General features: G+C 41.6%; 1 protein-coding gene across 2 annotated transcripts in view; it reads right to left on the bottom strand.

The window, feature by feature from the left end:
- Positions 1-14,731, bottom strand: part of gabbr1a (gamma-aminobutyric acid (GABA) B receptor, 1a) — a 95,466-nt gene that overhangs the window by 23,739 nt on the left and 56,996 nt on the right. For both annotated transcript variants that reach the window (XM_061049988.1, XM_061049989.1), the window contains 3 exons: positions 13,619-13,864; positions 10,438-10,501; positions 9,379-9,456 (listed from right to left, as the gene is read on the bottom strand). In XM_061049988.1, coding sequence (XP_060905971.1) covers positions 9,379-9,456; positions 10,438-10,501; positions 13,619-13,864 — 388 coding nt within the window. The remainder of the gene's footprint in view (positions 1-9,378; positions 9,457-10,437; positions 10,502-13,618; positions 13,865-14,731) is intronic.

Genomic DNA, 14,731 nt, shown 5'->3' on the forward strand with positions numbered 1-14,731 from the left:
AGTAGAAATTACTGCAATTCAAATGAAACTCCTCCTAACTTTTTCTGATGACTGGGTCAATGAAGCCCTCGGAGACTGAAGTAGATCTTTAGAGTCGGACTTATTCATGCAATATCTGCTCAGCGCTGTTCACAGAGACTCCTGCAGCTGTGGTTCAATGTACATCAGTGAGTAGCCACAGAGTTATACAGCATTGCATTGAAAGTGTCAAATAAAGTTAACTATCAATATTCACTTTCTTTCATCCACTTCACTAAAGAGAAGATAAAAGTTCATTAATCCTGAAGGAAATTCTGGTGCCATTAAAGTATAAAAACAGTAACGGGAAAGTGTATCAGATATACCTGAAATAAACAAGTTTATTCAAGTATTGTATAGTATAGGATGGAGGTTAAATTCAAAGAAACAGTGCCTATAAGGATAAATAGAAGTATTACAAGTTAAGTCAAAGAGTAAGCTAAGTACAACAGTAATGACATTAATAACAGCAGTGTCAGCAGCTCAGACACAGAATCAGGCTCTGTTTATGAAAGCTGTGAAATGTACAATTTAATTTTCAAATCAAAAATCATTTAAAAAGCTACAGACACAAAAACAGCCTGTTCTGAGCAGGGCTGAAAAAGAGGGGTTAAATGTTTTATATAATGTGACCTTGAGTCCGTCATAAAGTTAGAATTTGATAAGGAAAGCAGTACTTCATTTGATATGAAAGTCATGCTCCATTATTCCTGTGAAGGAGTCACTTCCACTAGAGGTTTGTCCTCTCCGTCTTTCCGTCTCCCTTGTTTCAGTTTAACTACGACGTTAAAGAGGCAGGGAGTGGATTAAATGTTGTTTAAACATCAATATCTTTCACTTGAATTGAGGTGAAGAAACTCCAGGCGTTCAGCCAAGGTCAGAGAGCAGGTTGTGAAGCTGGGCTGTTAGAGCTCCACTTTATGAGCTTGAAAGGGAATAACGATACAAACATCTTCAACATCAGCTTTGTTAAAACTGCTACATGATGTTATAGATTTTAAAATGTTGGAAAATCAAACCCCGTCCTCCAACACCTTCCCAGCGGCGGAGGCCCTCTCTGTAACGCCTTTTCAAAGCGACTGTGTGCAGAGGTGAGAGAGGAGCCAGGGATTCAACTTCTCTCCCTGCCGCTATTTTTTTCATTCCTGACATGACTATTTCTGTCACTTTTCACAGGAACAACAGAGCACAAAACTGTGAATGTTTTCCAGGAGAAGCTGTCAGAAAATTTGTGCCGCTCTGTCCGTATTTTTAAACTCTGACGTGTCTCCTTCTTCTGTAAAACAGATGGTTTTTTTTACTCCCATCTTCTAGTATGGAAGCATAGAACAATTATAAAAACCTTTCCACTTGGTTCCATAAAAACATGTTGTTTAACTCTTTAAAACAATATAATAACTTAATATATAATACAAATATATATTAAGGCAGATATTTGCACATGCAAGACAAAGATACATTTCTGACTGCATAAAAAACTAACGACAAACTACGAACCATCCAGACCGTTCAGGTGGTTTCTACTCTCCGTATATCAATAACAAACTCAGAGAACTGCAGGTCTGCTGAAACTCTCATCTCTTTTAAATCGAGGTTGAAGACTCACCTGGTTACCTGCTTCCTGTCATTAAACTGTTTTAATACATTTATTTTAAACTTGAACTCTACACTGTAACCTTGACAATTCTTTATATAACTCTTTTTATATTTTACCTTTTTTTTTTACTGCTTTTATTCCTTAATTTAAATTAATTTTATTTTAATTATTTTGTTTATTTATTTTTTATTTTTTTTACATATTTTCAGATTGAATCTTCTCTCTGATTGTGAATTGTTTGTTTTAGACATTTTTTAATTTTCTATTTTAATGTTTCTTTTTCTTCTGTCAGATTCAGATTCAGATTCTTTATTGTCCCACAAGGGGAAAATTTGCATTGTCATGATGCTCTTGACGTATTGTGTGAAGCACTTTGCTGTATATAATAAACTTGCCTATCCTTATAAAAGTAGACAGTTCATAGCTTTCAGTTACGTGACTGGCACAGAGGCCTGGAGGTCAAAAAGACTGAATATAAGCTTTAAAGATAAACTACATGTTTTGGGCACATGAGTCGCTCATACAGCAAAAAACAACTATTTTAAGTCTCGCCAGACCTTCACTTCTGTGATGTTTATCTAGATTTAGGGAGTCCTTCCCCTCACAGAGCCACCAGGTTAAAATCTGCCTAAACTACGCATGGCTTTATGTATTTTTGATGTGGCTGGGTCAGTAATGCTTCCCTTTGGGAGGTGAAGACAAACACATTCTTCATCATCAAAGCATAAGTGAGTGCTAATGAGCTAGCATCAGCTAGTTAATGTTACCTAACGATAATATGAGGATCAGTGTCAGCTGTCACTTTCGGTCAGTGTTCTGGGGCAGTAATGTGAGTCTAAAGGCTGTAACAAAGTTAAACACAATATTTTATGGCAGGATTAGGAGAAGTCCGTTATTTTGTTCCCTCAAGGGACAGCGGAGCGTCTAACAGCATTAATCCACAATCTCTTCCTCTCTGTGGGTTTTCTTTATTTTCAGATGAGATTCTCTAAAAGACCAACCCGAGCTTGTCTCCTCGGCCGTTAGTGAACCAACTTTTGTGTTCATTCAGAGATGTAGAGTCAGGGTTTAAAAAGTGTGTGTTAATACTAACTACCTCATTAATCATGCTCGTGCAGCTATAGGGCAGATTGAGGAGAGGGGCAGATGGACGGGGACGCTCCTTTCACCCTCAACAGCTTCTGACTCTCCGTCTGCAGGAACACGGGACTGCTCGCAGGTCTGTGTGTGCGTGTGTGTTAACTTCTGTGTGTGCATATGCCAAGGTTGACTGTCTTTATGCTGTATGCACGTAGGGATGACTGAATATGCTGCAGCGTATTCTCCTCATGTAGAGTGAAAGGGAGTGTTTCTGTGAGCATACAGTATAAGGTGAGCGTGCGACCGTATCAGAGTGTGTGTGTGTGTGTTAGTGAGAAAGACATAGGCTGTGTGTGTGTGTGTGTGTGTGTGTGTGTGTGTGTGAGAGAGAGAGAGCAAGCAGAGCAGGAGTGTCAGAGCTGCGTGAAGCTGATGTGTCAGATGTCAGAAGAAAGTGTCAGTGTCGCCCCCTCGAGGGTCGCAGGGTGTCAAAACGCCCATCATGCTCTGTTTAGAAACTTGTCACCGCCGTCACACAGCCGACGTGTCTCTGGTGTTGTCTGCCTGCAGTGCTCACCGAGTAAGATTCAAGTTTTCAAAGATGATTCCATACCACACAGAATGAAATTTCATGATCACAGCAGATGAGGAAAAAAACATGATGGAGAAACATGAACGATTTGGCCTTGAGTTATTGATATTAATAATGCGTTCTTATTCAGTATTTAACAGTAAGTAAAAAAAGGATATAACTATCTGAACTAATTAAACCTTGACCTCGATAAGCAGCAGCGATTGTATGCAAAGACAACACACAAAAAAAAACTATGAATACTTTTCAAATGTTCCTGAAATCAGCTCGTTGCTTCCAGCATCTGTAGTCAGCCGTTGGTTACAGCTCTGTCTCCTGTGCACACAATACAGCATCACAACAAACCCTCTTTAAGTTTCATACATCTCCCTACTGCCTGCATCAAGTACAAAAACAGTCTACATCCAACATCACTGGGACCAGTTTCACCCCAACTGGTATGACAGTAGGAGCTGTTGCATCGACAGAGAAAGCTCATATTTAAGTTTCTAAAGATTAATACTTTGAATCTACGTCGTCGTGATCAATCAATATAAATATGGACACAATCCATTCAAAATAAAAAAATCCGTTTTACAATATATATTCTAATACTAATTTTTTTTTAAAAGAGCAGAGCATGTCAGTAGCTGAATAAGGGGTTTTGTACAGACCTGGTGGAAGCGAGTAAAGATTAGCAGTGTTGTAGAGGCGAGGTGAGCGGAAAACGGACAAAACAAAATCAGTGTGAAAAAACTGAAAGAGACTTTATTCTCCGTATTCTTTACATCTGCAGCTTTGTTATACATGTTCTCGTCCTTTAAACGGGGACTTTCAGCCTCTCTGCTCCGGCTGTCGGTTTGTTGCTCGTAATGGGAGAACTAAACGCTGAAGAAACCCTGAATGGCTCCCGCTGGCGCCGTATGAATGGGATTAGTTACTTCTGATGGTCACTGTACACAGCAGCCTCTGCCATCAGTGTGTGAATGTGTAGGTGTGACCTGCGGTGTAAAAGCTCTTCGAGTAGTCAGAAGACTAGAAAGAGCTTTACAAGCTCAAGTCCATTTAACATGTAGTTCTTAGCATAAGAAATTGACGTGCAAATTCCATCATATCTACCACACTGAATACATGAGAGTCTCGTCAGCATGCAGAACACATGTTGATGTGTTGAACAGTAACACAAATGTGCAGTGACTCTGACTTGTCACATATGGGTTTGAAAAGTGTGACACATGTCAGATCTGTAACGCGCTCTCACCAAATCCAGTTAAGGGAAGCACAAAGAGAGCGGAAATGACTCTTCTATCATTCAGTCAAATGGCTTTAAATTTAATTCATGTTTTTACTCATGTAAATAGCTACAGATATGGATACTGTACAGCCTGGTAGCAGAGTGTAAATCTACAGTATGTTGTCTGGCTCTCTTCGTGTGTTTAGTCTCTTATAGCTAAGAATCAAACAAGAGATCCGAGTGTTACCCTCGACAACCACATCAAAACATGACATTCTTCCACTTTTTACCGTTTAAAAAAGTCACTGCTACAGTCAGAGGAAAAATGTCAAAGCAAGACCTTGAAAGGCTTTTTATTTCCAGGACATTAGATAACTGTAAGGGTCTCTTTTCAAAACAAGCTGCTCAGCAACTCAAGCTTATTCAAAGAGCAGCTGCATGAGTCCTGATGAGGACTAAGGCCACATTACTCCACAGCTAAGAATCCTTCACTGTCGAAGTGTTACCGCCTGATTTCATCTCAAATGTTCTCTGCCTGTGTATAAGACCCATCGGTGACCCTGAGGACACCTGGGGGCCGGGCTGCTGGTCGTCCACAGAGTTAGAACATAACAAGGTGAAGCAGCGTTTTGTTGCCATGCAGCTCAGAGACCTGGAATAATCTCCCAGATGATGTTAGTGTAGCCACAGCTCTGACCACCTTTTTTGACACTGCCGTCTTTACCCTCTGAGGAAGCAAACTTTTATTTCAATAATTCAACGAATTGTAAGGTTTAATGTAAATGTCTGTATGGTGTTTTATTACTCTGTAATATATCAGAAAATAACGCTGCGTTGCCTTTACTGTACATGTATATTTGGAGTTTCTGGGTAAAGTAGTCAGAAAGTTTTCAGCACCAATAGCATAGCGGTTATGTTACACACCCCACACACAGAGGCAAAAGTCTGCATCGTAGCAGCTGTGGGTTGGAATCCGACCTCTGCCCTTTACTGTAGGTAATCAGCCCCCCTCTCTCCCCCTAACATTTCCTGTTTTTCTTCAGCTGCCCTATCCAATAAAGGCAAAATGGCCCCAAAAATAACTTTAAAAAAAGATTTTAGGGAGATAAATATTATAGGTTATTATTATTTATTTATTTTTTGTAAAAACCTCTACTCATGCTTTTAGTGAATGAGGTTTCAATTTGTATTTTAGTTGGATTTAATGTTATTTAGGTACCACTTATAAACATTCACTGTTGTATTGAGTCTATTAAATTAATTTATGTAACTGTTTTTGTTCATAATTTCACATGAGCACTTGTCTGACAAATTATTTTCACAATGAATACTTTTTATCTGAAGCACAACAAAAGGCATCTAAACACCTTGAAGGGGTAATGTAGAACCGTTCGTTTTTATGAATGAATTAAGACTTCATTCTGTGTGTGCATTTGTGTGTTTGTGTAAATTCACATGAACCATTTCAACCCCCGTCCTTCATAAAAGAATCAGGACAGGATGTTGCCATGGAGACCCAGCTCTATAACAGTTGCCACAGCGATAAGGAGGAGAGCGGAGCTGAAGTGGTTGTTAGGGCGACCGAGAAGAGAGCGAGAAAGTGAGGCAGGGAGGCGCCTCGTAAACATGCAGGAAAACAAGCAGAGGGGTTAACATGCGGACCCCTGAGTGTGCTCCACCCTGTCAGTGTGAAGCAAATCAAGCATAAAAAAAAAAAAACTTTCCAAAAGTGAGTCAGCTCCAGAAAACAGGAAATTACTCATTTCCTTCCAACAAGAAGATGTCAGAGGGAAGCGTGTTTCTTTGGTAAACAGTAAAGTCCAAATCAAGTTCAAAAGGAGGATGCAAGGCCAACAAGAAGTTAACAAAGTCTCCTTTGACAATCTAGAGAGCAAGACTCCACTCAGCGGGACTCATTCACCGCCTTTTAACAGGAGAAGATTTCCTCTTAAAACCCACTCATGCAGTTTTTAAGGAAATGCATTCATCCCTCATTCTCCAGCCAGAACAGAAAGAGCACATATAGGCATGTGTGAGTACCCACACGCCAGTGCAAAATGATTGGCTATTATGTTTTCCTTTACTTTGCTCTATTATTTTATTAAATAAATACATGAATTAAATGTAACTTGAGGACTGATGGGTGCCCTGTGCACAGCCGTACTACTCATCCGGTGTGCAGCTAGAGCAGGAACAGACAGCTTTAATCCAGCGCACACCAGGAGTGAATATAAAACACTGAAACGAACAAGGCCTTTTGCCAGGTAAATCTGAACAATGCTGGTGTGCGCTGATCGGGCTGTGTAGTCCCTCAACCACCGCCTGACGCCCAGCCACCACCTTCGGACTGTGTTGTCACCAAAACCGCCGCCGTCCTCATTCGTGCACGGCCTGCTCCGACCTCCACCTCAGCGGCAAGGAAGTGTGGACAACAGGAACGCGAGGAATACAGAGGAGAAATCCTTCCTGCATATTATCCCATATGCTCTTTTGTATGCGTTGTTAAGCATATGATCAAATAAATAAAAGTCACAATCACAATAATCTTGGGGACTGTTTCTGACCCGTGATTCACAATTTAAGCAAATCACAAATTTGCTTATCACACACAGCGCTATTTAGCCACGCTGGATCATGACATCCCTAATATTATCATCCCTTTCAAAAACTTGAAATAAGTCTCAGAGCTCCCCAAAACATGTCTGTGAAGTTTCTTGTTCTGAATCCACTCTGATCCTGTATTTGATCATGTCTATAAACCCCTCTATTTCAGCCCTGCTCAGAACAGGCTGTTTCTGTGTCTGTACCTTTAAATCTAAATGAGCTGTGTCTGACCACGCCCCCTCTCTTGAAGGGGAAGTGGCTCGGGCTTTCCTGCTCCATGTCCTATTGTTTACAGTGAGAAGGCAGACTCAGAGGGCAGAACAAACACCTAGCTGTGGGAGTGTCACCCACCTGGGGGAGGGGTTACTGCCCTTTGTGATGTCATGAAGGGAAAATCTCCAAACGGCCTGTTTGAGCACACATTTTCTGAAAAGTGGAGCAGGCAAAAGACGGAGAGGATGGACTTTTCTCATAATTGGGGGGTTTGTAGACAGACTAGGGACACATATAAGTGTTAGACAAACACGGTGAAGTGTATTTTGAATAATATATGCACTTTAAAAACACAGATGTGAACATTCCAGCAGCTTTTAGATAGGATCATAACTCTGACTTCGACTTTCTGTTTTCTTAAGACTGTTAATGAGGTGAATGAGGCCCAGTGTGTTTTAACTGGGCTAACACAGAGTCCTCACGTTGCAACAAGCCAAGCTAAAGAGCTGGCAGCCGGCCCGGTGAAGGACACGTTGCCTACATGCATACAGGTCAGCGGTCCCTCGCCACCGATGTTGACCTGGAATCCCTTCCTCCTCTCGGTTCAGCTACGCCGTGGCAACAAATCATTTCTTTAAAAGCCTAAAAAAAGGCGTCCCTTCGTGGGCCACCGAGGCGTGCAGGATTGATTAGTGGCACACTCTGTCCAGGCACAAGTATGTCACCTCTCCAGGGAGGGCAGGGCCAGTAAACATCCACTGAATTGGTCTTGGTGTCTGAGGCAAATCAGCAGTAATAGGTTTTCACAGCAAACTAGAATATGGGCAACAGGAGTGAGAGATGGTTCTGCTGTGACGTGAACTGAGCTCTCTCAATAAGCAGAGGGATGTACAAACAAACTCTAAGGTTTTGTTGGGTTAATGCTTTTCAGATTGGAGGTGTCGAGGGAGAGACTTAAGCAAAGATAAGCTAAAAGAGGCAGTTACACAAATATAATCAGAGAGTGAGTGTACGTGGGCAGCTGATTTTTCTTCCATTTTTCAGCCCGGTCAGCAGTTGGAGCTGCAGCAGTATAACCGTGACACAAAATTCATAAAGGCAATGAAGGTGCTGCTAATCCTTTCAGCACCCAATCGCTCCAGTCTCACTCCCTGAGTAGCCTGGTAGCTGAGTTGTTGCAGCACATGCGACATACACACAACACTGCAAGTTTCAGCTCTGACCCGCGCCTCTTTTTTAAACGTCTTTAGCCCCTCTCTCTCTCTCTCTCTCTCTCTCTCTCTCTCCTATTTCCTATCTGCCTTCCAAGTGCTGTGAAATCAAGGTAGAAGATCACCTTCACAAACAGATTTAAAGAGTGTGGCTTACAGTCCCTGAGTATATTACAAACTTCAACATCACGCCCACACAAATGTCCATAACTCTTAGGAACATTCCTTATTGGCCTTGCAAATCATCACATTAGTACGTTCTCTTCAGTCTCAAAGTTATAGAGTGTTAGTTGCCTTCACTTTAAAGTTTTCTTGCTAACATGAACTATTTTATGTTGATTCAGCATTATTTAAATAGTGCTTATTTGAAAAATGTTCATAAAAGTGGGCTTAAAAGAGCGTTGTAGGCCACACTAATTCAGCAGGGCGAGGGGGTGTTGTTGGGGAGGTGCAGTTGTCTTGATTTCGTCTGAGCGGGGGGGCCCCCACAGACTTTAAAAACATGTGGTTTAGCCAATAATACATAGCTGCTGCCTTGTTTTGATTACCTTGCTTTGCTATGCCAACATTTTAACACATGTTGGACGCTGAGTGTGAAGGCGGTTCATTGCGAGCAAAGCGTCAGCGGCAGCCAAAAAAACAGCTCCCACCGAAAACAAGCGGTTAGAGAAAAATCCGGGATAATTATATATAATTTAAAGAGTAAGGCGGTCTGAATAAAGCCGTGCTGAGGAGGTCTTACGTCACAGCGGTAGGATGTGACCCTGTTGACTCATGATAGCCTCACTGACAGGACACAAAAAAAAACACAGAAACAGGAAGCCCGGTGAGAATCATTAATCAACCTTACCGATCCAAACGTCATTGTCAAACCAGGAGAGGTTCTTCTGCGAGCTGTCATAGTAACCGATCTTCTTGTAGCTTCCTCCTGTATGATTGAAGGAGGAATGAAAGAGTGAGAGGGAGAAAAGAAAAGAAAAGTTTAATTGGCATTGCCTGCAAAATTTCATTTCCTCCCCTGGTGTTTTTGAGCTTTAACAAAACAACAAAACTTGACAGAACTGATTAACATTCATAATTCATTCAGGCACCATTAAGCTACTTTTCTATCATTCTTGTTTTCATATCAATCGCCTGAGTGGGCACAGAAATATAAACACAAAAGAGGGGATAAAAGAATTGGAGGATGAAAAGGTGCACAAAGAAGGACAAACAAAGAAGTACCAAGGGGAGAAGAAGGAGAAGAGGGAAAGGTGGAGGAGACAGTGGTGGTGGTGGTGGGGGGGTGGGGGGGGGAGCTTATGAGGCAGCCTTGACCAGGAATACTGATGAGGTCCCACAGTGATTCAGGGATGCAAGTCAGGTCGCCTCATTGTGGATGTCAAATTACCTCGACACCACAACAGGAAATATGAGACAGAACAGGAGGGGGGAGGGGGGGGGGGGGGGGGGGGGGGGGGAGAAGAGGCAGGATTATAAATTCTCATCCTTTAGGACGCCTAGGAGAACAGAGGTAGAAAATAATCCTCAACCTTATCCTGCGCGAGGAAACTCATTAAGTCACCGGTGACAAATAGGATGCCATTTCCAGAAACGGCTTAAAAAACGAAGGCTTGTGCCCAATTAGAGCAAAGCTTTGAGTCAACACATTCCTGCATCAAGTCTGTTTCGGATGCAGCGTCACCGGACATTTAGACCAGTCGCAGATTGGTCAAGTGAAAAAAAAGTACCACGACCAAAAAAAAAAAAAAAAGAAGAAAAGAATCATGTTGCTCTTAAATGGGCTCAGAGCAAAAAAAATCAATACATGATGAATCCAGTCAGAGGTGATTAATTTGATGAATGAGCGACAGTACAGTACAGTACAGGCCACATTCTGCAACACAACATCAGTGTGGGAGTGTTTTACCTTGCAGTTGCTCGATAAGAGTCATTGCCATCCTGGAGCCCTGAGCATCAAACACCACTTGGCCCTGAGACAAAGACAAGAGGAAGATTTTTTTCACCCTGCATCATTAACTCCTCTCTTGAAGGAAAAGAGGGACATTTTGATAAATACACTTATTAGCTCTCTCGCTCAGGGTAGTTCTAAAAGAGGAATACAACTGGCACGTCTATACGGTAAATATAACGCAGCAGGCAGTTAACCTAGCTCGGCACAGAGAGAGGGAAAAGTGGAGAATAATCCCTGGCCATGCTAAAGCTGTACAGGAATCTGTGGGGAAAAAAATGGAGGATGACGAGATGCAATCACTGCAGTGGTGTCTCTTTACAACGACTGAAGATGTTTATAATGTGTATGGATGTTATTGAACCAATGTTTTAAATCAATATGTACATGTTTAAGTATTAAAGGCAGGGTTGGTCATTTTTCGAAAAACCAGCATGATTTCGATAGTAGCATTCCCTCAGTGCTCCGTCTACACCCACCCCCTCCCCTCTGTGCCCCCTCAAAAGAGACGCCCCCTCACTTAAATGTACGAGCGCCGCTGTTTCAGAAGCGGACCTCAGCTCACCGCTTGCGTTGTGTAGAAACTACGTCGTCTCATATCTCATTCAGCGCTAAGTAAACACTAAACTTTATCATAATACATATTTTTTTTAACTTGACTATTTTACTACTCACAACAACAGACTCACAGTTTAAACTCTGCCATCTGTGAAGCTCTTTGAGTGTGGTCTAGTGCACGCATGGGGTAGAGAACGAGCAGTGAGGCAGGGAGTCGTGTGATTGGTTCATCAGATTGGTACCTCGTGGCAGACATTGGTACAGGCTTACAACTGCTACAGATGACACATTTTACTTTGTTCCTTTTTCAGAGCACATGAGTTATTAATTTCTGTCAGGACCTAAAGATAATTTCAACCCAAATCTTGAAAAAAAAAAGTGCGTCTTGAGAAAATTACCGACCCTGCTTTTAATTCATCTCCAGAAAGTGTTCTAAACCCTCTCTGCTCTGTCACATGAAGCATGGCAACAAAGCTAACCTCTCCAAGAACTGGTTTACAATTTATTTCTGAATTTGCTAATTTGTGGAGGCAGTAGAGCTTAGCCTGTCAGGAGTCTGATTGGGAGCCAGAGGGTCATCGGTTCAAGTCCCGATCCTACCGAAGTATGGAAATTGGGACTGGTTGCTGCAGATGTTTATATTCCTGGCCTATGTGTGTGCAGCGTGTTCATAAAACACAAGAGGGAAAGATATGAATTTTTTCTTCTTATTAATTAAGTCCCAACAATCTTCAGAATATAACTGAGAAAAGTCATGCGTCATGTGTGCATTAGTGGACAACATGGAAGGGTATATTTTCCTCTCAGCTCATAAACTCACTCGGCTCTACTGACAAAAGTAAGGGCTGAAATCTGGGACGGTTGCCACATCACTGACAAGACTTTCAACCTGGCAAGAAATAAAACGAGAAAAGCTGAGACGTGATTTAGATAAATCTGTCCCCTCTAACTTTTTTTTAGGTTTATTAAAGATTCTACCCAAAGTGATAACGCAAATAATCCATTGAAAACACCCATCACAGTGTAAAGACCTGTTTCATGGTTCAGCTTTCGCCTCAAACCCTGACATCAGCTGTTCCTCCAATCACAGCTTGTTGAGAAGGATTTGCAAACAAAAATATAATCTGTGAACTTTTGGATAGTTAAAAACCCAACTGATTATCTGAATGCTTATTTTGCACCATCAGCCTCACATACGGTGAAGCTGCAGAGTTCCTCAATCTCAGGACTCATTTAGCATATTGTTATTATCAGAAATCAGATTATCATCAGAAAAGATGGCCAAGAGTACCAAAAAGAGAAAAACATTTCCTTTAATCGCACAATAAGACCTTAATCAAAACAATAAAAACGATGATGTCGGTCGAGGCTGGCGGAGAAACATAGGAGTGATTTTCACTGCTACTCCCGACACCCCCCCGATCAAAACAAACTCTGAGTTGACTGTAGTCGAGACAAACGGGCAAACGTAGGAACAGAATAAATGTATCAATGATTTAAGCTTTTTGATGTTCACAGACATTTTTATGAGGTTGTATTTTGTGACTTTCTTTAGATTATATTTCTGATGTGACTTAAAGATATTTTTTGGGCCATTTTTGCCTTTATTTGATTATTTGATAGGACAGCCAGAGAGAGACAGGAAAGGTTAGGAGGAGAGAGTGTGGCATGACATGCAGCAAAGGGAAGAGGTCAGATTCAAACCCATGTTAGATGAGATGAGGGCTATAACCTCTGTACATGGGGCGTGCTACATCACCGCTTGGCTATTCGGTGCCTCTATTCCTAATGTTTTAAAATGTTTTGCAAACGCCATTTTCAAAACATGACTGGCTAAAGGTTGAACAAAACCTTGAAACTACAAGTTTCATTAACTTCCGATATGTTGTGAAGCTGGTGAATTGCTCCCTCCCTGCTCCACTTTTCCTCCTCATTTCAACCACAAGGACTCTCCTGCTCCCTTCTTCTGTTTGTTCTGAATCTTAATAAAGTCTTTGTTTTTCTTTCCTGTCTGTGTCATATAAGGACGTGGAGCCACAGTCTTAACTTAAACACACACAGTGGTAGTGTATGAGAGTTTCACACACATACCAGGGCGTCACAAACACAGAGCATATGTTCAATGCAGTAATTATATGCTGTAGAAAAGGGAAATATGAAATGACCCACTCTGATCGGTCACTGTGTTATGACTGTAATTATAACCATTAAAAAAAATGATTTTGACATGATAATTATTAATGGTTAACATTAAGTATGTACGAGATATATTGGAGTTGCACATTATTTTTGAAAAGGTCTGCCACATCTGCTACTAAACACTATTTTCCATCCCTTCTTTCTTCAGCCTGGATAAACATTTCACATTAAAGACCTCAGCAGAGATATTTAAAGAGAGAATATTTGCATTTTTAATCACCGTGAAAAGCAGTGACTGTAATTTTAAGGATCAAAAATGTCAAGTCATTGCATATTCATATATGATAAATAAAAGTGGAGCACCAAAGTTAGGGAACAGACTGTTTCTTCTTTTTAAATCTCTCTATTTTTTGGTATTTTCTTTCTCATCATGTGGCCTTACCGAGACCCCTTCAAAGGAGCTGGTGTTCAGGGCCCTGTAGATCTCGGAGGTGATGTCATGGTTGTTATAGTTGAAGTCCTCAAGTCGGCGGCCCTTGGCCTTCAGCGGTGCTACGGTCTTATTGAGGGCGAGGGCCAGAGCCCAAACTGCGTCGTAGGCCAGAGGAGCCTCCTGAAAGCCGCCTGTCTCCTCAGGGTTCATCCCACCCAGACGAGACATCAAGGCGGCGATGAACTCCTGCGATGTCTGATGGAGACGGGAAAAAGACAATATTTCAAAACAAAGGCACTTTGAGATTTGTGAAGAAGAAATATTAAAGGCATTTACATCTTTCTATTTTAAGACAAGAAGATGGATGAGACTGAGCGGCGAAGAGGAGGAGACAGTAAAGAGGAAGCAGCGGTGGACCATCTGGAGGATTTATCGGATAAGTCAAACTCATCATTATCAGCAAAAGTTAAAACTTGAAGGTTTTTATAATATGAGAGATCGTGTTATAAAATAAAGTTAGGATTTCAAACTGCATTTCCAAGGCTTCCAAGTAAATGTACTCAGAGTGACACAAGTGATAACCCCTCAGGTCGGAGATATAGAACCCTGACCTGGAAGAGGGCACGCTTCAAAAAGAGCTTTGTCCCCTCATTGATTGAAGCCCTAAACAAGCCTCCACGCTGACTGGCCCCTTCTTTGCTCGGTGTTTTCTAGCCTTTGTGATGGGTTTCTACCTGCTGTTATTTGTTTTCTTTATGTGTACCGATCGGCAAAGCTGTGAGAACAAATTTCCCCCTGGGTGACAAAAAAGCGTTGTATTGATGATGGAATACAGATCAATCTTTCCTATCTTGGCGCAGTGGTTAGTGCACGCGCCCCATGTATGGAGGCTATGGTCCTCCAAGCTGGTTCAAATCCCACCTGTGGCTCCTTTCCCACATTTCCCTACTCTCTCTCCCTGATTTCCGACTCTATCTACTGTCCTATCTCTCCATTAAAGGCACAAAAAAATATATATATAAAAAAAAAGAAAGGGTGCACCATTTGCAGAAGCATAGTAAGGGGTTAAGTTTTTCCTTAAGGTCACCTCAGTTTATCTCTTGAGCTTACAGTGGGAGGGGG

The sequence above is a fragment of the Labrus mixtus genome, chromosome 11, assembly GCF_963584025.1.
Source record: "Labrus mixtus chromosome 11, fLabMix1.1, whole genome shotgun sequence".
Taxonomy (NCBI): domain Eukaryota; kingdom Metazoa; phylum Chordata; class Actinopteri; order Labriformes; family Labridae; genus Labrus; species Labrus mixtus.